Below are 24,303 nucleotides of genomic sequence, written 5' to 3'. Positions count from 1 at the left end.
CTCTTCCCTTTACTAAGTTATCTTAAATTTATAAAAGCATACCTGATTTAGTTTTTGATCAAAATGCTCTTAGATACAAACCTGGGCTAAATGTTCGTGCATTAAAATTTTAAATGAACAGTTCATGAACGTAAACGAACATAATTTAATAAAGGTAAACGAACATAATTGAACATCGGTAAACAAACATAAACGAACACAAACAAACATAAACGAATATAAATAAATACACTTAAATGAACATAAACGAATAAATATAAAACATTAAGTAGATGATTCATTCAGTGTTTCATCTAAAAATGAACATAAACGCTCATAAATGGATCAAAATAAGTCCAAGCATATTATAAACTTTCTTACAATAAATTAAATTAAAATACAAAACAATATATATTTACAAAATTGGAAATCACAAATGTTAAAAACCCCATAATACGGAGGGCTAAAAGCTGGTTTCTACATACATACATACATACGTTTTTGATTTTGAAGATACATACATACACTTATAAGTATATATACAGATTATATTTGTATGTGAGGTATAAACATAAATTTTTATTTAACATGTAGATAAGCACGGTTCTCGTCGAAAAATTTTTGGGGCGCAATCAAATAATATACATGTAATGGGATATACTATATAATTTTATTATTTGATTATTAATGTTGCTTATTGGAAGCATTTCACAATATGAACCTCTAGATTTTGGTTCAAATCTCGGAGCGACACTTTTTAACTTTTTGTATATTTTATTATCTTTATTTTAGTATGGACATGTAGTGTAGGCCCAAAAGAAGATCATTTTTCTTTGGTGGCCCATAATAGAAACTATAAAATATGACACAACACTTTATACAGAATCATATACCTAATTCTAATTTTCCTTTCAATACATTATTAGCACCACAACCGCCGCCAACATCTACAACCCTAGATGGAAAAGTTTTGTTGACAATGTTAGAGGAAAAGAAACATCATCACATGATAAGCATTATATAGTTTTTGTTTTGTTACTTTTATTTTTTATATCTTGTTTGGAGTTATTAGTGTGAGAGCAATCCATTTTGATTTAATCGCAAGCTTTTGATTTTTTTCATGAATCTAGTAGACTTACTTGTAATCGGTTTCATGATGCAGGGTAGTGAAGAAGACATAAGCTCTAATAACATGTTGATCGTTCATAGCATAACAAAGCATCAGGTACAATCTAGTGAATATGGTAACACTGTTTAAAATTCTGAGATTTGATTTCAGCTCTCTCTTAGTATATGACACAACATCACTTGTTAGGTTTCTTGTATGTTTGTCTCTTCTCGATTAGTTTGACACGATAGAGTTGTACTACATATTTTAAGAATTTTTCATGCGTATTTCATGAATCTCTTTGTTTGTAGAAGATGGAATTTGAAAAATTAATCGACAAATTGAAGTCACTATAAACTTGATGATTAAGGGAAGTATTTTTTTTAGAACCGCAAACATATAGAAACGCTTATTTAAATCTCCACCTAAGTGTGCATAATATGCATCAATACCCAAATTCAGTTAATGTGTGTTTTTATAAATCCTAGCATCATCATTTGGCTAATATGGTAAATCATAAATTAAGAATGTGACTTGGATTAGTGCATTTATTAAAGTTAAGAGATCATTTTTTTATATATTTTTTCTAACCTGCTGGCTATTCAATAATGTGTATCATAAGATTCAGTTTTTGAGTCCAAGTCTAATATACGATCACACTTTTTAATATTTTTTGTTGCCAAATTTTAGGTTCTTTATAGATTAGGCGTTAGTATTAATCGTCATGTTCCCTTATCCTTACTACCTTTACGTTATTACTATAATCGATACACTGAAGGCAAAACCAGTTTTGGCGCAGGCGTGTGTAAGCTTGGTAAGATTCTGGAATTGCCGAAGGAGAAGATTCCAGAAGGCATCAATGTTTTCTTTCACATCACAATGAAGATGTGTCAATCTAGATTTAATCTCAATCCTAGGAGATTAACTGATCTTTCAGGTAACTACGAGGATAACGAAAGGAATTTGCTAATCGATCAACGTAATGAATGATCCTTGCTCACCATTGGTTAACCATCAAGGAAACTAGGCCCATGAATGTAGTTATGAAGTAGGCCCATTTGCAAGTGCTGTTAATAACAATCGTGGATCGTCTAGTGCACCTTGTGACATTCATCAAATTTTGAATTCGTATTTGTATTTGTTTATCCAACTCGCCTTTTGTAATTCAGATCTTGATTGTTAATAAAATTTTGTATCTTACTATACTATTAAAGCAACATATCTTTTCCACATATCATTTAACTAGGTTATCCACATAGGATGCCAAGTATACAAGTTCTATAAATAAATTATCCACCTAATAAACAATTTAATTTTAAACATTAGCTCATAAGTTAGAGAATATTTCAAAATAAATGGTTATAATCACCATTTATTGAGTAGCAAAGGCAATTAATTGTCTTCATTGTTATTTTCTAAAATTTTGAGAATTTGCTATTTTATTTTTATTTTTTTAGATTTTAGGAAATTATTTATGAACGTTTCGACTTGATCTATGAAAACTTAATAAAGGAAAGTAAGTAAAAATATAAAGTTTTTTTTGACGGTCAAATATGTTGCATTCTATAGGGATCAAACAGTTAACAGTTGACATCTTATTTTAGACCTTGACCATTTTATTATCATATCAAAATTGAATGACAATGAAAATATAAGCTAAAAGAAAAAAAAAATTGTAAGAAAAAAGCGGGCCACGAAGTGGGCAAGTTGTGATTTCTCATGCTTAGGAATTATAATTTTGTAAGTGTGATTACCTTTCCAATATATATATATATAGGGTTAGGGTCAAATAAGAAGTTTGATTTTTCTAACAAGGCTAGGAATGAAAGTATTTTAGTCTAATACTTTAATATCAAAACCCACTTACTTTAATCTCAAAATCCACTTAAATTAATTTTAAAAACCCACTTACATAAAACCCAATTACATCTTCACTCATCTCTTACAACCACCACCACTCCACTGCCCACCGCCACCACCTCGCCGGAAAAGTCCGAAAAAACACTATGGAAAAAATACAATGGAAAAATACACTATGAAAAAAAAACACAATAAAAAACACAATTGTATGACACAATGTAAATAACACAATGGAAAAAACACAATGAAAAATACTATTGTATAACACAATTTGTAAAAAACCCACTAATTTTTTTTTAATTTTTATATTACAATATGGTACTCATATAAAAGATAAAAAGACACTCGTTATTATGGTGAATTTGTTTTTCAATAAAAACGTCGTAAAAAAAGTTATGAACATTTTAAAATGATTGGAGAATTTGACATGTGCCTTGCATGTAAAGAGAGAAAGTCAATAAATGTGTTATTCCTTTTATGTCCTTTACCTTGTGTCACACTTGATTTCCCCCTAAACTAATCTCAACCCTCCATATTCAAAATCAATTGACAAGATTACTTCTTATCTTTCCTACAAAAAGTATACTTCCTATTATAACCTAACCCTATATATATATATATATATATATATATATATATAAACTCACTTGAGTTGTGAAAACTCTAGAAACTCATTCTTAATCACATGTTTTTAATTAAAGTTTAAAACTTGTGGTCCACAATTAAAGTTAATAAAAAAATGTAAACATAAATATAACTTTTTCTCTCTCCTGAAAACATATATAAAAACTAGTAAAAAAATGTTAAAAAATAGCAAAACAATTTTTTTTTAGTTTTCGATGTTTTGTATTAAATGTTACAACATATATTACGTGTGTAACAAAAAAAATAAAAAAAAACGATGTTACATAGGGTTTTCACTAGTTTTCACAAATCAAGTGAGTTTTCATTTTATACTTCCCCTATATATATATATATATATATATATATATATATATATATATATATATATATATATATATATATATATATATATATGATCAGAATCATGTAAGAACTTTTTGAGAATTGAGAACTATGAGAATCATTTTAAATCATAAAAAAATCATAAAACAAAAAAAAACACAAAACTAGAAAAGTAAAAAAACCAAAGTTGTTATTTATCATCCCGGTTTCTAAAAAAACGTAAAAAAAAATTCTCAATTTAGCTAAATTATACATATATGTATAATATGTACATATATGTACACACATGTTTTTTTCCTATACACATATATATAATTTAGGGTAAATGATAATGTACATATGTGTACATTACGTAACTAGAGATTAAATGAAAGTATACATATGTGTATATGTATAATACGAATTAAAAAGAAAAAAAAAACGATTTTTTTTATTATACATATATGTATAATATGTACACATGTTTTTTCCTATACACATATGTATAATTTAAGGTAAATGATAATGTATATATGTGTACATTACGTAACTAGACATTAAATGAAAGTATACATATGTGTATAGGTATAATACGAATTAAAAAGAAAAAAAAATCGGTTTTTTTAATGAAACCGGAATGAAATATAAGAATTTTGGTTTTTTTACTTTTTTAAAATTTTCGTTTTTTTTTTTGTTTTATAATTTTTTAAATATTTTTTAGAGCTTTTTTTAGTGGTCCAAAATGGTTCTCAAAATTCTCAATTTGCCAATGATTCTCTTAGATCCTTACCCTATATATATATAGAGTTAGGTTAGAATAAAAACCCACTTGAGTTGTGAAAACTCTATAAACTCATTCTCAACCACATGTTTTTAATTAAAGATTAAATCTTGTGGTCCACAATTAAAGTTAATACAAAATGTAAAAGTTAATTTACACTTTCTCTCTCCTGAAAACATATATAAAAATTAGTAAAAAAAATAGCAAAACATTTTTTATGTTTTCGATGTTTTGTATTAAATGTAACAACATATATTACATGTAACAAAAAAAACGATGTTACACAGGGTTTTCGCGAGTTTTCACAACTTAAATGGATTTTCATTCTATACTCTCTCTCTCTCTCTCTATATATATATATATATAATCTATCCTTTAACTCCTTAGAAATCCTTGGGCAATGAATAGCATTAACAAATAACAAACAATCAAAGAGCATTCTTAAACCAACCCCTAAAAGCATGTAAGGGGAGTTTGCAAAATTATATGGTGAGGTTTTGAGTAGTTGTGAGTGTAAATTATAGTGTGAAGAGAAAAAATGTAATGATTTTTTGTAAATTTAAGGAAACTTTGTTTGCCCCTATTTATTTTTTAATATTTGTTAAACTAGCTCTAGAACCCGTGTAACACACGAGATAATCCAAATAATAAATTATAAATAAAGCAAATAAGTACATACTGTATATGGAAAAATGATTACATCTATACTTATATGAATATTATGTGTACATAAATTGATTTTATTTATATCAGAAAATAATTTTTTTTTAAAAATGAACATAATAAAATAATAATAATAATAATAGCGTAAATGCAAAAACATACCTATGAACGGTCCATCTATTGGAAATTTGATTCTCGATATCATGTGTGTGTGTGTGTATAATTGAAAGAATTTTGGTTATGAACCAATTTTAAAAAAGAATTTTCATACAATATAGTTATGAGCTACACAATAAAAATATTTTTTTATAATTTTGAGGGGCTTCTCGACTTTACCATAATGACAACCCATAAAAATAACACGTTAACATGTTCAATTTTGTGAATGTTTTGCTTCACTTAATCATAAGACGTGTTTCACACACTACATTTTAATCATCATTAAAGGAAAAGCCATGCTGACACAAATGTTTCAAATTTGGTAAAAGTTAGAAGTATTGGTAGGCCTAGAGGTAGCATGTGACGTTTTCTTAAATTTAATAGTTGTGGGAAAATAGTCAATTAACTAAATCCCGAATCTTTTCATTATTTCCAAAAATGTCATTAAAAATAAATTCTAAACCTAAATCACGTTTAAAATTCTAACTTTCATTTGTTTGACATTTTCAAGACAAAAGTTTGAACCCGTAACAAATTTGATGATAAATCTACTTGCATTCTCAAACTTTTAAAGTACTCATATTCCCTTTTTGGCTCGTAACAAATTTTGAGCCAAATGTAGTTAACTTGTACCACACAATCTATTTACCAACTTTTGACCCGTAACAATCAAATTTAAATTCCACAAAAAACCTGAAACAATCATTGATAAAAAAAACCAAGAAACTGACTATGATAAACTTTATTATATATAAAAGTGAATAGTAATATTATTACATCTTAACATATATATATATATATAGTTTAGTAAATTAACTGAAAAAATAAATGGATAGATTTAAAGCATATATTTATAATTTATAAATATTTATTTTTATAAAAATGTATGGTATATATAATAAAATAGAGTTTAAAGGAAAGTGAATAATTTAATCGTGTTATAGTTATAACATAAATGGAGTGTAAAAGGAAAGTGATTAATTATGGATCTATGTCATAGTTATTAGTTTGGAGGAAAAAAGTTATGAGATTTAAACACAAACTGACATTGGTCCACGGTTATTTTACTTTATTAGAATAGGTAAATTGGTTGTGAGTAGAGGAAACATTAATGAAAAATATATAAAAAAATATTATATAATTGAACGTGAGAGAGAAATGTAGTGTTATTTAGGTGCTGTTTGTTTTTGCAGACATAAACTGTCTGCAAGCTGATTTCATCTGTTTTCATGTCTGCAACTGAAGATGTGGTCTGAAGATCTGCAAGCTGAAAATATAAGACTGTTTGTTTTTATAAGCTGATATTGTCTGCATAACTGTCAAACTTATCTCACAAGATAGAAGTCATTTATTCAAGTTACATAGAAAATATAATAACAAAATTGTGGCGGCGGACGGTGGGTAGTGGCGATGGATGGTGGTGGTGGACAGTGGGTGGTGGTAATGGACGGTTTTGGTGGGTGGTGGACGGTGGTAGTTGACGGTGATGGCGTCCGACAGTGGGCGGTGGTGGTGATGAACGGTTGTGGTGGGTGGTGGACGGTGGTGATTGGTGGTGGCTGTGATGGATGGTGGTTGTGGTGGTGGTGGCGGACGATGGGTAGTGGTGGTGGATGCTGGTAGTGGCGGCGGACGGTGGGTAGTGGCGGTGGATGGTGGTGGACGGTGGCAGTGGGGGATGGTGGTGGTGGCGTACGGTGGGTGGTGGTGGCGGACGGTGGTGGGAGGAGTGGATGAGAGGGTGGCTTCAAAGGGATAAGAGTATGATTTTTTTGCGAAGATGTTTTAAGCAAGATTTCTTTGCTTTTCTTTTAAGATGAAAGAAGATAACTTAAGATCTGTTTTAAGAAAAAAAACAAACAGTCTTCAAGGGTAATGTCTGCGCGCGTGCAGATATTAGCTCCCTTGAAGATGTTTGAAGAAAAAACAAACACCCCCTTAGTGTAATTATAGAGATGGAGATGGGGAACGGACTACGAATGCTCTTACATAACATCTTAATAATCTTTAAATATATAACAACATATCACATCATCTAATCTAATCTAACTAAACTAATAAAAGAAAGTAATGAACATGATGTGGCAATCTCACATTTATTCTTGGCCTAATTTCTCTTCTCATTCATCCATGGGTAATTTGGTGAACCATTTTGACAAATGGGTTATAATTTCCTTTCTAATTCTTTAATCTTATCCCATTCATTCTAACTATCCATGGGCCATTGGTCAAAATAATTTTGGCAAACGAGTTATAATTTCCTTTCTAATTCTCTAATTTATCATCTTATTTATCCTTCTTATCCATAGGTTATGGATCAAAACAACTTTTGACATATGGGTTATAATTTCCTTTTAATTCTCTAATCTCTCATTTCATTCATCATAGCTATCCATGGGTAATTGGTCTAAACAATTTTGTAAAATGTTGTATCTAAAGAGATTTTTTCGAATTTGTATTTGAGATTTTAGACTATTATTTGTAATATATTTTATTTTTCTTTTTACCTTTAATTTTATTTATTTCTTTCAAATAACGGACCTCATTTATTTTTATTATTTGACAAATCTCATATAATACACGGATTCGAAAGCTAGTTGTATATATACCTGAACTATTTCTTTTTTTTATTTAATGACAACTTTCATTAACACATACTAAAGACGCTAGTATCCGGGAACACAAAATATTACAACGAAATTACAAACTATTACGTGAACTACTAATGATTTAAATTATATTTGTACATTTAACAATGTGCATCAATTATATCTGTCATTTTATAGATTATATATAATACCATCACCTTTTAAAGTTTTAGCAAATCAGAAACCAAACGACCTACACAACTTTGAGTGCCAAAATAACCGCACTAGATGATATATATACAAGGCAAATAAATGTGCTAAAATTCAAAAATTATGTTTTATACTTTTATGGTAACGAAATAAAATTTGTGTTAATTATATAATAATATAATATGTATTACTTATGTATTTGACGGTTGATTGAGACCGAACGGCTAAACGTTTCTAATAGTGACATCAATAAAATAATTCTTGTCGTGACTATCTGCAACCTATCAAATAACTAGACAATTAATAAAAGAAAAACCCCAATTGCCTAAGGTTTCATATACAACTACGTTATGTTTTTAACTTTTAGGTGTTGGAACTGGGGATCATCATTCATTCAGTGATCATAGGATTATCGTTGGGCGCCTCTAAAAGCCCAAAAACAATAAAACCGCTTATTGCCGCATTGTCCTTCCATCAAATGTTTGAAGGATTAGGTCTTGGAGGAAACATCTTTCAGGTACGTACGAATTTTAACCAATAATGGATCCGGAAATTCTTGTGTAGGAGCAAAAACTAGTTAGCTAAAACAATTCGGTTAAAAGAGAACGAATAATATGTATCAGTCAATAAGTATGTTCTAATAAAAAAACCACAAACAATAACAAAAATAAAAATAAAAACAAAAACTATTTAAAAATAAAATGTTTAGTTTATAACTTAATATCTGAATCATAATTTGTTATTATTATTAAATAAATAATCTTAGAACAACTTCAGTAAGCCTAATTCTAAATGTTATCAAGCAATGATAATGATTATGAAACCTAAATGATATGATGCAAATGCATATATTGTAGGCAAAAATCAAGTCAGTTACTACAATGGTGATGGGAGCTTGTTTCGCCCTCACGACTCCAAGCGGGATTGTTGTTGGGATATTGGTGAGCAACGCATATGACGAGAACGGTTCAAAAGCGCTTATCGTGGAGGGTGTGTTAGATGCTGCGGCAGCTGGGATATTGATCTATATGGCGCTTGTCGACCTTCTTTCACCGGATTTTAAGAATCCTAGGATGCAAAATAATAAGATCCTTTTACTTGCTTCCAATGTTTCTCTTTTCCTTGGTGCAGGCCTTATGTCTCTCCTAGCCATATGGGCTTGAATCTTGATGTGTGTAAAATCTACTTGGCTTGTGAGTTGTGAGTATATGGTTAAGATTGCCAAATACTTGATGTGTTACATGAATTAAAAGTAGAGATTAATCTAAAACAATCATGGTGAAGTGATAAGTTCAGTTGTAATATTTTGATAATAAATTAATAAGTGAACATTTTAAGTAAAAATTAAACTAAAATAAAGTTAAACACTGAGATGGTCAAAGAAGGTTTAATAAGGCTAATATGTCAACTAAATTTAGGGTAATATGATCTGTCAAAATATAGGAAAATATTGATGCTCCCTTTGAAGAAGAGATGAGATTAGAGAAAAGAAAAAATTAAACATGTAATGTCTTAAAATTTCCATGTGATAACTAGTATTTATTTTTATATTTATGCGTTAGTATTACGATATAAATTTTAATATTTTGGCTCGTAAGCATTTTTTTGATTGAATTTTATTGAATATTTTACACAACATGATCATCCAACTATTACTAGATATTTAAATTTGAATTGATGTAATTTACATTTAATTTTTTTTTTCAATTTGAATATGCATTTTATTTACAAATATATTGTTTTAATTATCATTTATATTTATAATTAATTTATATAAGTGTTTGCTTTAATTAATTAATTAAAACATGGTTTAAAGTTAAGAGAAGTAGAAATCCATATAATCACCAAATAACACATTACAGAAGTTCAAAAAAGATAAGAGGGGGGTTGGTTGGAGTTGATTTTAAGGAAAGAAAGTTCAAAGAAGTTTATGACTATAAATATAACTTAATCGCAATAAAAGCATAAATCTATGTATAAAATAATTTAAGTTGAATCTTGAATGACCTAAGATTAAACAATGCGGCTCTCGTTAGCCATTTGACATTTCACACGTTCCTAACTTTATTACATGATCCATCTTAGAGTTTGGGACAGCGCACAACCCATAACCAAACGAGTTGAAATCGACACATGAAAAAAAACACAAAACAAAATTTCTACAATTTTAAAGAATTAAAGCTGAATACAAATATTTATAATTTTAATATCCCATTTTTAAATAATTATAGAAACTATATTTTGCCACAATCAAACCATATGGGAGTTGAACTAACTTCTTTCATATTAAACGAAAATGAGTTGTGGGATACAACATCAAAATCTAGAGTGAGAGTGAGCTCAACTGAGAGCATCTCTTAAGCTCTCCTTTGTGTTGATTGTTGATATCAATATCTTCTTTATTTACATTCAATACAGAGCATCCTTCTTCTACTTTCTCCAATAGAAGTTTCAGTATTGGAACATATGACAATGTTCTCTTTGACCCAACCATTATCAGCTTTTTCTGCACCCAAAATACAAACAAAACATGAGCATTATTAATAATATTCATTTTAAAACACACAAGCATAATGTAAGTATTATTATTATTATTATATAAACACGAACCTTGGCACGGGTAAGGGCCACATTGATCCTGTGCCAGTCACCAAGCAGTGAAGATTTGCAGTTCTTAGGATTGTTACTTGACCTTACAAAGGATACCAATATGCAATCTTTGTCTCTTCCCTACATTGTTGTAAAAAACATCATGAGACTGACTTTGCACTTCTTTCCTTTTTTTATGAAATGTTTATTATATTCAACAATTTTGAACATGCAAATTATAATTGTATATGAAGGTCCCTCAAAACTCCATTTTGAAGACAAATTTTCATACTGATTTTCAAATTCAATGCAATATCCTACAAGGGTGGCGATTCATGACAACCCGAACATGACATTTAAATAATCAGGTTTTGGGTTGTCACACACCTAACCCGTTTAATAGATGAGTCGTCTTATGCTTAATTAAACAAGTCGTGTCCGGGTTGACCTTTAACACCTTCAAACAAATAGGTCACTATAAAGAGTCGGCACATTTACGACCTTATCCCATTTCTTACATGCAACCCTTTTAGCATGCTTACAACTTGATTATGACACATCAAGCGTTACTATTTAGAAAAACGGGTTAAATGAGTGGTGTTTGGGTTGACTTGTTAACCATGTTTAAACAAACAGGTCAACAAGTTTACTTAAATGGGTCAAGCCGTTTACGACCTAAGCCCAAATATTACAACACTCCAAACCCGTTTAGCATGCTTACAACTTGATTACAACACGTCAGCCATTTGAACTCATTTAGACAAAAGGGTTCTGTTTACTTAAAAGGGTCAACCCGTTTACAACCTTAGCCCATTTATTACGGCCCTCCAACCCTTTTAGCACGCTTACAACTTTATTATGGCACATCAACCGTTTGACTATTTAGATAAATGTGTGTTCGGGTTGACCTGTTAACCACGATTAAACAAACAGGTCAACCAGTTTACTTAAAAGGGTTAGCCCGTTTACGACCTTAGCCCAAATATTACAAACGCTTACAACTTGATTACAACACATCAGTCGTTTGGACTCGTTTGGACAAATGGATTAAACATGCTGTGCTCGGGTTACATGATTTTAAGCGTGCTTGGATTAGGGGTGATGTGAAAAGCACATTAAAGATAAATATGGCTCGTGTTCAGGTTCAACAACTCAACCGAACACAATAAACACCGTGTAACAAATAACTTTGTATAAAACATTACCTGGTACTTGTCAATGGTGTGTATCTCAACTGAATTTGATACATATTGTTTGATGAGATTGGCTTGAGAGTTATAAGGAGTTATAACACCAATATCTTCACCTCGGATGCCTTGACTAGTCAACTTATCAGTTATCTGCAGACATATCACATATGGTAAACCAAAACAAATCAAAATCAAGCCGCAGGCAGAAAAAATAGAAAATCAAATTAAGTTGAAATTTTCATGTGTACCTCTGTGACTATGTATGCTTCAAGCGGATTATTTACCGTCTTGCAATCTTTAACCTCTAAACCAGGCAAAAGATCTGTGAAAACAGGTTATATTTTTGTAAGCATGTGTAACACTTATTCAATTAACACCTGAAGAATAATTAGAGAATATACAAACCTGTATTAATGAATATTACTTGTCTAAATGGATCCAAAACCTGAAGATTGATGGTGAAAACCACATCAGCACTGTAACATCCGTACTACGAGATTGCTAAAATAAAAGAAAATTATTATTTCGTGTGAGTCGCTCATTTAAATGTGTGCGTGTTTTTATTTGGATAAGGATTAGGATTGGTGAAGGAAGTGGGTGGTGGGGTCCATAGCTCTCTATATAAGGCCATCCCCCCCATCCCTTCACCATTTCTTCCCACAACACACACACACACTCCCTAGAACACACACATACTCTATCTCTCAAGACCCGAATCCGATTCCGGGCTAAAGTAAGGAAGATCTTGGTGATCAAGTGTCTTCAAACAACAAGAATCACGTCCAGATCCTCGAGTTGTCCAGGTCCGAACCAAACCCGAAGCCAAAGGTGAGTTTTAGCCAACAAGGTTAAGTTTTGTGGTTGAGTTCGACATGCAAATCGATATCTTAGTAGATCGGGTTGTAGGATGTAAGAAAAACATAAAACTTGATGAGTCTTAGCCTCACAAGTATGAAATAGGACAAAAAGGTGATGTTCAGACCTCATAAAACACAGGTATACAAAGTTGGTACGACCCAAAACCCATAAAAAAGGTAAAACCGGGTCCTAAGGAGGAAATAAGGAGAAAAATGGCTTCAAAATGGTAAAAGCGAAGAAAAAGGTAATTTCGCATCGCACAACCATGCGAAGCGAAAAAGGTTGTTTCGCATCGCATGACCATGCGAAGTGAAAAAGTTCCATGCGAAGCGAAATTCCCATGCGAAATTTCATGAAATTAATTTTCTGATGCGTTTTTGTTAAAGGACCGTTAATGAAAATAAAAATTTTCCGAGCTGACCTGGCAGCTCAACCCCAGCCAGGGGCTCTGCCCCTTGGACCCTGCTAGGGGCTGCCGCCCCTAGACCCCGCTACCAGGGGCGCTGCCCCCGGGCCCCCGTTAGTTAAGGGTTTCATTAACTTAGATGTAAGAAGTAGTAGTAATGGTTAATTGACACGCGTAATGTATTGTACAGTTAGCCGTGCGCAGCTAAGGAAGGGTGTTACCATTAACGGCGAGAGAAATCGTCTCCAGGTGAGTTCTAGCCCCATTTCTCTTTGAGATGGTTTCGGGGCTGTGTGCATACTTGTAAGAATAGTAACCTATATACTTATGTGCTTAACGTGAATGATTAATGCAAGAATGAAAGAAATATATATATCTATGTGATTAACACAAATGATTAATGTAAGAATGAAAGAAAGAGGTTAGAACTTGTATATGTTAGTTGTTTAACTTAACATGTTTGTAAGAATCTAGAAGGAATGTGAAGTAAGAGTCAGGGTGGCAGGCCCTTCTAATACTTGGGCAAGAATAGTAGGAGTTAGGGTGGCAGGCCCTGGGCAAGAATAGAGTGGCCGACTCTACAATATCGATGCAAGAAGTCGGGTGGCAGACCCTTATAATATCTGTGCAAGAATGTATGAATAGTTGTATGTTTGTAAGAATGTGTAAGAATAATCCTGTAAACTGTTAAACTAGAATTCACTCAACGTAGCTGACCTTTAGTATGCATGCAGGCAAATAGGCTAAGGCAGCTGGCGTGAGGTGGGACACATGGCATGGATTGGAGAGACTGGCATCTTGGAATAGAAGTGTTATGAAATGTGGTGTTATGTTAAGACAATTCAACTTTTGTTTAAGACAAGAATTATTGTTTTTGTAATGTGATGGTGAATGTTTAATTATTCCACAAAAATTTTAATTAACTCTGATTTTAGAACTGTGTTATGAGTAAATCCAACGCCAAAGTAGGGTTACCGGGAACGGGGCCTTACAAGCACACACATATATGTATATATGAAAATAGTCCTGAAAAATACCTTCTTTAACCATAACGAAGTAGAGGTTGAACTTGTATACACAAGTTTTAAAGTTGCTACATCGGGAGAACCGCAACGTAACCTATTACCGTATATCAATGCATTTGAAAGCTCCATAACCGGTGCACACATACGATACTGCAATTTAAAATATAAAAAGTTATATTTATCAAAAACATTTTGGGCTATAAAAGATAATTGATATACACCTGGCTTTGCAAAGCGGAAATCGCTTGCGGATGTGCTTCTGAAAGCCTACAAAAGAGACTCACGCCCATTTCATTTTCCCTAGCTTCAGTACTCTATGATACCAGAATACATATGTATATATAATAAGTTAGTTATCTTATAATATAAACAAAATTATGAATATATGTTTAAAAAAATTTACAGATATAAGTACCTGCACAAGTGGTGGCAGTTGATAATGGTCTCCCACTAGTACAAACATTGATGCAAACATCAAAGGTCCCAATGATACCTACAAACAAAATCCCATTTTCGATTTATAACATATCTTAAAATAGTCAATTTCTTTTTGTATCAATGTCAGAATTGCATACAGGAAGTGTGATCTGTCCAGCTTCATCCATAATGCATACATCAAATTTCTTGTCACAAAGCAAAGGGCTGGACACCCCTAAACATGTGACTGCAACAACTTTGGTTTGATCTAGTCTTGTCTTAATATCTTTGGTGCTTTGCATATCAGCCCCTGTGAAAAGTTGAAATATTATTAAGCATGTATAACTAAACCGATAATAGGCTGTTTTATAAAAAATCATGGAGTAAATGAATCGAACCGTTAATACAATGACTGCGAATTTCCTCATGCACGGCTTCCTCTCTACCGATACGTATAAAATCAACGCCCTAAAATAGTAAAAGATAGTTAAAGATTCAATTCAATTCATAAAAACGCACAGTGGTTTATTTTAGATATTGCAGAGTTTAATAAACTAAGAAAATACCTGAGATTTTAACTTGATGAGCAAATTATCAACAGCAGAGTTGGTGTATGATGTCAGAAAAATGGAGGCGCCTCTCATTAATAATGCCTTGACAGCATGAACCATGGTGGAGGTCTTGCCTGTTCCGGGCATACCTAAAATAAGTGTATAATCCTTAGCGGTAAGTATCTGAAAATTAACAGAATTAGTTATATAAGTAAGCTAAAAAGAGCATATATGAGAATTTAGCTTAACTCATGTACTGAAATTACTAAGGTAACCTTAAGTATTGCTTTGCGTTGATCGTCGTTTAACGTTTTTTCTGACCAAATGTATGACACAGCTGGATCTTGACTGAATATGCAGCCACCATCATATCTAGGAGCCTACAGAGAGATGTACATGAGAAAAAAATATTTAGAAAAATAGCTTGCTAGAAAAAGAGTTAAAAGTTGTTCAAAGTGTAATTTAATGCATAAAGTCTCATAAATCAATTATCTGAGTATCATATTATTATTGAAATAAAATTATAAAATAACTTTGTAATCATTTCTGGCACACTGCTTGTATATCAGAGATTTGAATAAAAAGTGTTTTGGGTCAACCTGACCCGTGTTGACCTGCTATACAACCCGTCCATTTTGCCACCCATATGAATAGGCTTGTAAATGAACCAAACATTCAGCAAACTGTTCGTGAACTGTGGCGGGAGGATCGTTTATTTAATAAATTCATTTAGTTAAACTATCATGAACACATGTCTAGTTCTTTCATGTAAGTTCGTTTGTGTTTGCTCGGTTACATTCATTTATTTTCGTTTACGTTTGCCTATGTTTGTTCGCTTAGTTCCTTAATATGTATTTTAGTCCCAAACTCCCAATACAACGTAATCTAGTTTTAATAACCTTTAAGCCCAACACATTGCTTTCACAGTTACTTTAATTGATTTTAGCTTAGTAAATGTTTGTTAACGTTCATGAACCATTCATTTATACCATTAAATAACAACCAAACATAAACGAATACGTTCATTTTCTTAACAAAAGAACAGAAACAAAATTACCCTGCTCGTTTAATTGTTTGTGTTTGATTGTTTGTTCAGTTACATTTAGATGAACTAACGCAAACATGCTCCGTTTGTGTTCGTTCGGTTCGTTTTTACAGTAAACGCAAAGAATTTTAGCATGATCAGTGAACACTCACATTAAGATCAACAATCATGCTTCGAAGGTGGGAACTTCTATCATCTTGTAGAAACATTTGAATGAGATTGAACCTTGATATTGACAAGAGAAGATAAATTAATAAATTGCAGAATATGTGATTTATAAGATAACATTGACATTTTGTAAGTCAAATAATGAGAATCTCTAACTACCTCATCATTGCAAATGATGCTACAAATTCATCTTTGTCAATCCTCCAAACCTCTTGACAAAGATCATGAATGATTTTAGAAGGGCTGCTACCAGGAAGCCTTAAACGCTTTGAAAAAGAAACCTGTACAAAAAACACTAAATTAAAGTTGTTATGACAAAAGTTTTAAATAACTATAGTTAACAGAGCAAATGGTCATACCGTGACATTGATGCGAGTTAGGTCCATTATTACACCTCGTCCAACCACAAGTCGGTTAGGATCAGTGCTCAAGATCTAAGAATAAGTAAAACATGAGATTACAACAAACTCTAATTTTATAAATTGAATCAACTAATTAATTTGATCATAAATATACCACATAGTCTCCGGTTCTAAGTGAGCATTCCAAGTCCATTCCTGAAGATGAGGTATTTAAATCCTGGCGCGTAAACCGATAAACAAACCGATTGCCTTGAACTAAGTTTTTATGTAGTACTTGATCTGAAGTGTCAAGAACAATGGAGGACAAACAAGTACTTGAATGTGCTCTGTTCATACTCCGCGGGCACCACATATCTTTCCTCACAACCTGGAAATATAAAAACAGAAGAGAGTTAAAAAGGAAAAAGGATAAGCATGGAGTTAGTTATGGGTGTAGTTTGTATTTATAATTTTATACCTCCAATTCATTTGCTTCTAAGTCAATCAATCGTTCCCATTTCTTAAGAAAGTTAGAATGAGTAGTTGTTAAATGGTTCACAAGTGAAGTGTAAACATCCCCTAATCCACTGCCCTCAATGCTTCCACTATGTGCCTTTAAAATATAACAAAACCGTCAAGGAAAAACAATAAATATGCTTACACTTCTGTATAAACTATGAATTTTGTATGCATGATAAGTATATTGTTTCCCTAAAACAAAAATGTTACCTTATGATAAACTGTACAAGCCTTAAGGTGCCTGCAACTTTTGCAAATGTTTGGGGACTGAAACAAGAAAACCATGTATTTATTTAAAAAGTAATTCATCACAGAATATTAAAGGTGGCAAAATAGGCGGCTACGTAACTTATCAAAACAGAAAATTTCTGGTGCTATTTTCCCATTAGATTATAGATAATTAGCGTGTCAATGGTGAATACAAATATTATACTATTAATAATCCAACTTTTAATTAAGAGAAGATCTATACACACACCACCTATTATCCATACACCACTAAAGAGTCATGCAGGTGTATACCCTATATGGCCTTTACAATATGGCAAATATGTTCTCACACGAGCCCGTAAACTGTTATACGGGCCGTATAAATTGTTATACGAGATTTTATGCGGACTGTATAACTTAACAAAAACCAACTACAATATTTAACTTGTGTCAGAAGTCATACGGGACGTATGATGCAAAAGTTTGTTTTATACGGCCCGAATGATGTGGCAGGCATATTGATATGCAGATTTGCAGGTATGTATAGCATAACCCTTAAATAAAATGTGTAAAAGATTTTGTGTACTGTAATTTCACTTTGGGTAACTTTCGACCCGTTTGGCACGTTAGAAATAAACATAATCCCAGTGAACCCATAATAAGTATGTAAATCACCACTTGCACCTCCATAAAATATCTACAGAGTAGAGAACTACAGTTTTATAGGATATTGTATAATTAAAAACCTGCAACATTGGTGGAAGTTGCTGAGCCATCGATGCCTTCAGAAGATCACTTGCAAGCTCATTACGTCTCATAATTAGCCCGACCAGATCAGACCGTCGAACAGAAATTCCCTTAAATAAAGTAAATAATAATTAAAATATAGTGGTGTGTACACCTACAAAAGAAGCTTTTTAAGTAAAGTTTTACCTGCGTCTGATCTGTATGAAGATAATATAGTAGACCATAATCTATATTCTTTTTGTACCTACAATAAAAATAAATAACAAAAAATAGAAAAAGAAGTAAACAAGAAGAACAACAATAAGCTCATGGAAATTGTATTTATGATAAATATATTATATTTATATATTGAACACCTTTCAGACATAAGGAGAGTATATAACATCACTTGTGCACTATGTTCAACGGCTGCATGACCGTTAGTTGCTTTTCCGGTTTTGAACTCTAGGGGCATTATAAAATCAGCGGTTTGATTAGGTTTAGAAGCAACTTTTACATGCATAGATGCATCTATAACTCCTTTCAACCCGTATTTTGGGGCCCACGCCATCTCCTCAATATCAATCACCTAATTTGAAAACAAATCCAAACATAATAAGTTTAATATTGTCATCGATATGCATATTCACAACACAAATGAGACGCCTACCTCAGATATTTTCACCTTCTTAAGTCCATCATTAGAGCCAAAATCAACACTAGAAGACGGGCCCTGCATATATTGATACTAGTTAAAACATGTGTATAGCTGGTACAAAATTTACAAGAAAAAAGGTTCCTAATAGGCCTGTAAGCGAACCAAATATTCAGTGAACCGTTTGGCAGGAAGTTCGTTTATTATAAACATACAAACATAAATATATGTCTCATTCGTTAATTTAAGTTTGTGAACGTTCAATTACGTTTGTTTATTTATGCGCGTTTATGTTCTTTTGTTCATGTTCATATATATTGTCATTTAATTACGTTCGTAAACGTTCATTTACATTCGTTCACTTTACTTTTCTTCATACTCAATTACTCATCTAAAAATGTCGATGCCCGTTACAATTTAGTGTAGGCTCATGAAACTAAAATACATCATCTTACAACTTAGTCTAGTTTTATTAATTTTTTAGGCTCAATGGATTGATGTTTGCGTTTACTTTTAATTGGTATTTGCTCGGTTATGCTCGTGCATCTATGTTCAGTTAAGTTCTTTTGTTATGTCCGTTTACACTTTACAGTCGTGAATCGTCCATTTATAATATTAACAGATGAAGATAAAAAAACATGAACACACTCATTTTCTTAGCAAACGAACACAAACAAAACAATATCGTTTGTTTAATTGCCCGTTCAATTGTTTGTTGGGCTAAAGTGAACCAACGAACACGAGCATGCTCCGGTCATGTTCAATGGCTCGTTTACAAGCTTGCTTCCTAACATGAATGCAAAAGAAAGAACTGAAGTTTGAAGCTTATAAATAAGTTTAGATCCTATTATGGTTAACATTAACAAATTTGGCACCTTTGAATCGCGAAAGTTCAAGATCCAGTTTAACAACCGTGGGATTGCCTCGATCATGGTCTTGTGAATATCACGTTCGTTTACTGCAATGACAACCAAAAGAAAAGATTGATTTCATATAGGTGACAGTTTGAGAAATTTAAACTATATAATAATATAGCCTAATATAAATTATTTCATTTCATTTTCTGAATAAGCATCGATGTATTCACCTCCACAGGCATATAGGCTCTCATAATTCTTTTGAAGCAAGACTCTTGCATACTCCTCAAGAAACTCTTTGGTTGGATTATCCCTAATAAGTCCAGCCTAAGAAAGAATAGATCTCATTCAGCTTACAATATAGTTGCAAAGATTAATTTTTTAATACGGAACAAAATGTTCTTTTACAAAGACATGCAAATTATGACCCGTTCACTTATAAATGGGCCGCTTTGTGTTACGTTTTATCACTAACAAGTAAAAGTTAGCTTAAAAGGGAACCGGTCAAACGAGTCAAGTGTAGTTTTAATGCATAAAACCTCCTAAATCATTTTGTTATATAGATTGGATTTTTTAACCATACTTGACAACTAATTATGAAAAAGAAACACAACTTTAGAGAATAAGTGTTTTACTAACAACTAAAAAATTAGCTTAAAACAAGGCAGGTCAAACAAGTCAAATATCTTGAACTGCAATTTTAATGCATAAAACCTCCTAAATCACTTTATTGTATAAATTAGATAAATTGTATCCTACTTGATAACTAATTATGAAAAAACACAACTTTGGAGAAAAGCGTTTTGGGTCAACGTGATCCGACCCGTTTTGACCTCCAACCCGCCCATTTGACCACCTCAAGTTTAAACCAAAGAAAGATTAATAGTATTAAACAAATGACCTGAAAAAGTTGATGCAGTAAGGTGCCAACTAATGCTGGAGCTGCCTGTTCATTGTTCTTTAATCTCTCGTCCAAAACGGTGCACCGTGGACAGCTGAAACTAGCCGCCACCTGTCAGCAGTTAATTTATAAATCAGAACTCGTTCAAAAAATTATGATTGACCAATTGTACCAAATCAGCCATTAATACAGTTAAACAGGATGGCTAATAAAGAGAAAACAAGACTGATAATAATTACCCGAGTTCCAGACACCAATATATCCGGATGAACTATTAGAAAATTTTTGTCACGGTTCACTTCACATATTCGATTCTCATCAAATTCACCAATAACATGTACAGTATCTCCAGGTGCTATGACACTATAAAACCTGAAAAATAAATTCCAAAATATGAGAAATTTCCTCGAATAAACTATGTCATTGTACAAGTGGCAAAAGAGGTAGGTTGGATGACGGGGTTATATTGGAAATCGGTTACTTTATGTAGGGTATATAAAAACAGATCAGGTTAAAATCTTTTATTCTAGTTCTTGAACTTTTGTAAAAAAATTAATGTGAAAATATGATTACAAAACCATATTAATGAAATAAACCCAAAGTTCTTTTTAAATAAACCATTTGACATATAAGCATATGAATGCATTTTAGAAGACTTTTGGCCTGTTTGACCAAGTTAATTTTTAACTAAACTTTACTTGTTAACCAATCAAATTGGCCCGTTACGTTACAAATGGATTAAAATTGTCACTTCTATACTACATACCAATACTAGTATGTTAAAAACATATGAACTTAAACATAGTAATCAAAAGGAATGTTATAAAAAAAGTCAGCTTTAGCTACATACCAATCATCTGACAAATATACAGACCGTTCTTCTCCACATTCCTCGTCCAGTAACCTTAAAACCTGAACACGTTATCATATTATAACAGAACTCAAAACACACGGGTAAAATCGGCAAAGAAAAGATTCAGAAGCAAACCTTTGAAGTACACTGAGATCCATTCGAACCAACAAACTGCTTCTCAAATACCTCAAACACAAGAAAATAGACATTGGGAGGTTTTTTGTTGACTTTTTCAGTTGGCTCGACTGTTTGCCCTAGCACAACATCAGGCTTAGCGTGTGTTCCATTATTTCGCTTATTATCATATGAAGTTGATGCAGTTTTGATATCATCTGTACATACTTGATCTTCAACACAAATTACACCCTCTACTTGATCTAACAGCTCAAGTAATGCCTATGAAAATTAAGCATAAATGAGTGCTTTGATAGTATGATACCGGTTTAAAGCATAAATCTGAACAAGGGCATAAAAGTAATTTACCTTTTTGTGTTGCCTTGAACCAGGATGACTTGATTCTCCATTAGTATCAATACTATCAGAAACCTTTTCATGGCGTGACGGTGGAGTCGTGAAAGGACTCCTAAAACTTGTATTATTATTTTTGTCACTTGCTTTCTCATTATAAGTATCGCATGAAATCATATCTTGGTCAAGGTTACGGCTTTCCAAATTGATCCCCTTAAGCTGCATATCAAATTATCAAAATAATTTTTTAAATATTAAACTAAATGAAATCATATCACTAATAATACACTTCACATGCCTTGTTATCAGAACTTTGTTTAATGTTCAACCGCAAGCATCCTTTTAAAACCTTTCGCCCGTCCACTAAATTATTTGTGAGTGCGTGAAGTCGCTCGTTAACTGGTGAAATCCTCCATGTGACTTCATCACCTCCATCATCTTGACTTTGGTCTATTAACTGGAATAATATTGTTTATACAACAAAAAAAACATATGTTATGCCTCAAGTTATACTAAAGTTTCATAAAACATAGCAAAATATTATAGTTTCAAAAAGTTGGTTAATCATAAGTAAATTTGAATCTAGTTGTATTATAGGCATTACACATATCCAAACATATAACTTGAAGCTAAAACAAACAAACGTACTCAGTAAAATCCCAGAGATAAAGAGACTGATAAGACCCCCCCCCCCCTTTCTCAAAATAATAATAATAATAATAATAACACAAAACTTTTTTTGTAGTGTACACTATAGTAAAGCACATAACGTAAAATGTGGCAAAAAGACTCAAAGCCTAGTAAATTAGGGGTAGAAATTCCTGCCACGATCCAAACACTGCACGGAAATGATCAGTTTTGGGTTGCCACACCTAACTCATTTAAAAAACGAGTCGTGTTCGGGTTGACCTATTAAATTAAACAGGTCATGTCCAAATTGACACGTTTAACCCATTTTTTTTGCAACCCACCAACCTAGCTAACACGTTTAGCCGTTGACAACTTGGTTATTACCCGCCAGCCCGTTTAGATAAACGAGTTAAGCGGGTTGTGTCCTGGTTACATGGTGCAGGGTAGGATAATACGTTAATTAAAATATAAAGCCGTGTTCACATTTAACAATTCAACCCGACACGATAAACACCCCTAGTCTAGTAAACTATATGCAGGTCTAAATCTTAAATCTTGAAAGCCAAATTAACACATAAATTTGTAAAACCAAAAGTGGGTTCGCTACAATCTTACCATTCCAGGTGAAAACTTGATTCGTTTTCGAGAAACCAATTTGCAAAACTCGGGCGAAACCTCCAATTGGTAAATCCCATTCCCACTTCCATTATCCCTAACAGCCGGTATCAAATCCTCAACAGGTGTACTTTGAGAAGAAGCTTTCACACCCACATTATTATTATTAATAGTATTATTATTACCCGCGTCATTCTTAAAATCATTTCTAGGGTTTGTCCCCAAATCATTGAAATTGGGAACCGGGTCGGGTTTTTTACCTGGGTCCGACCCGGTATTGTTTGTGGTGCTGGGTTTTTGTGAGTTTTGAGTGTGGCGTTCGAAGAAGTGTTGGATGCCGAATTTGGAGGGTTTTTGGGAAGATTGCTGTTGATTGGATTTCTTGTTGGATCCACTGCTTGTGGTGGCTTTAGTCGGCTTCTTCTTCGGAGGCATTATGTTGTTGAAGAACAACAACGATCGAAGAAGGTGTGTTTGTGTTTGTGTGTGAGTGTGAAAAAGATTGATGAATAAAAATGGAGTTCCCGCCAGAAAAATGAATTTTGACTGCTGGGTTTGGAAAGAGGGGGAAAAGATTTGTATGACATGATTGCCTTTCTCTAAACGAACCAAACGTTCAGCTAACGGTTCGTTCACCTTTCAGCGTTCGTTCGTTTAATAAATGAACGAACACGAGCAAGAAATTTTGTTCGTGATTGATGTGCTTATTTATGTTTTTTGTATGTTCCTTAGTTGAAGGTTTATTTTATATTGTTTTAATATTTGATTTGTAATAGCCAGCATAACATTTAAAATTTATAATTGTATTTTTTTTATGTTCGGTTCGTTTCGTTAATAGTTTGTTTTATAAAGTATTGCTTTAACTGACATCAAATCTAGCATGTGCTTCGTTGATATTGTTATAATAGTGTCGTCGATTAGAAGATGATTATGTTTATGATTGTTATTATCTCAAGCGCTTAATTTTATATTTGATTAAGGTGATT

At 32.3% G+C, this 24,303-nt stretch overlaps 2 protein-coding genes across 2 annotated transcripts; one reads left to right on the top strand and one right to left on the bottom strand.

The window, feature by feature from the left end:
- Positions 1-1,135: 1,135 nt before the first annotated feature.
- LOC143609858 (zinc transporter 3-like) lies at positions 1,136-9,463 on the top strand. Its single transcript, XM_077084501.1, has 3 exons — positions 1,136-1,204; positions 8,661-8,810; positions 9,151-9,463. Exons 1-3 carry the CDS (start codon positions 1,136-1,138, stop codon positions 9,454-9,456), a joined length of 525 nt encoding a protein of 174 aa, XP_076940616.1. The 3' UTR covers positions 9,457-9,463.
- A 1,153-nt stretch (positions 9,464-10,616) lies between these two features.
- On the bottom strand, positions 10,617-23,752 carry LOC143609848 (DNA replication ATP-dependent helicase/nuclease JHS1-like). The gene is made up of 31 exons (XM_077084492.1): positions 23,318-23,752; positions 22,362-22,529; positions 22,088-22,291; positions 21,740-22,000; positions 21,602-21,663; positions 20,991-21,123; positions 20,752-20,862; positions 20,081-20,177; positions 19,869-19,951; positions 19,009-19,071; positions 18,716-18,927; positions 18,546-18,603; positions 18,359-18,469; positions 17,613-17,669; positions 17,362-17,496; positions 17,059-17,271; positions 16,902-16,976; positions 16,702-16,823; positions 16,527-16,599; positions 15,605-15,709; positions 15,345-15,512; positions 15,177-15,246; positions 14,937-15,088; positions 14,777-14,854; positions 14,583-14,675; positions 14,374-14,511; positions 12,478-12,517; positions 12,321-12,394; positions 12,088-12,222; positions 10,904-11,023; positions 10,617-10,799 (listed from the first exon to the last, which is right to left on the bottom strand). Exons 1-31 carry the CDS (start codon positions 23,750-23,752, stop codon positions 10,617-10,619), a joined length of 4,029 nt encoding a protein of 1,342 aa, XP_076940607.1.
- Between the last annotated feature and the right edge of the window lie 551 nt (positions 23,753-24,303).

The sequence above is a fragment of the Bidens hawaiensis genome, unplaced genomic scaffold (assembly GCF_021521415.1).
Source record: "Bidens hawaiensis isolate Kalapana, Puna unplaced genomic scaffold, B.hawaiensis_p1.1 tig00002186_1, whole genome shotgun sequence".
Classification (NCBI taxonomy): Eukaryota; Viridiplantae; Streptophyta; class Magnoliopsida; order Asterales; family Asteraceae; genus Bidens; species Bidens hawaiensis.
The sequence above is the reverse complement of the archived record's forward strand: the minus strand, read 5'-3'. Positions and strand labels throughout refer to the sequence as shown.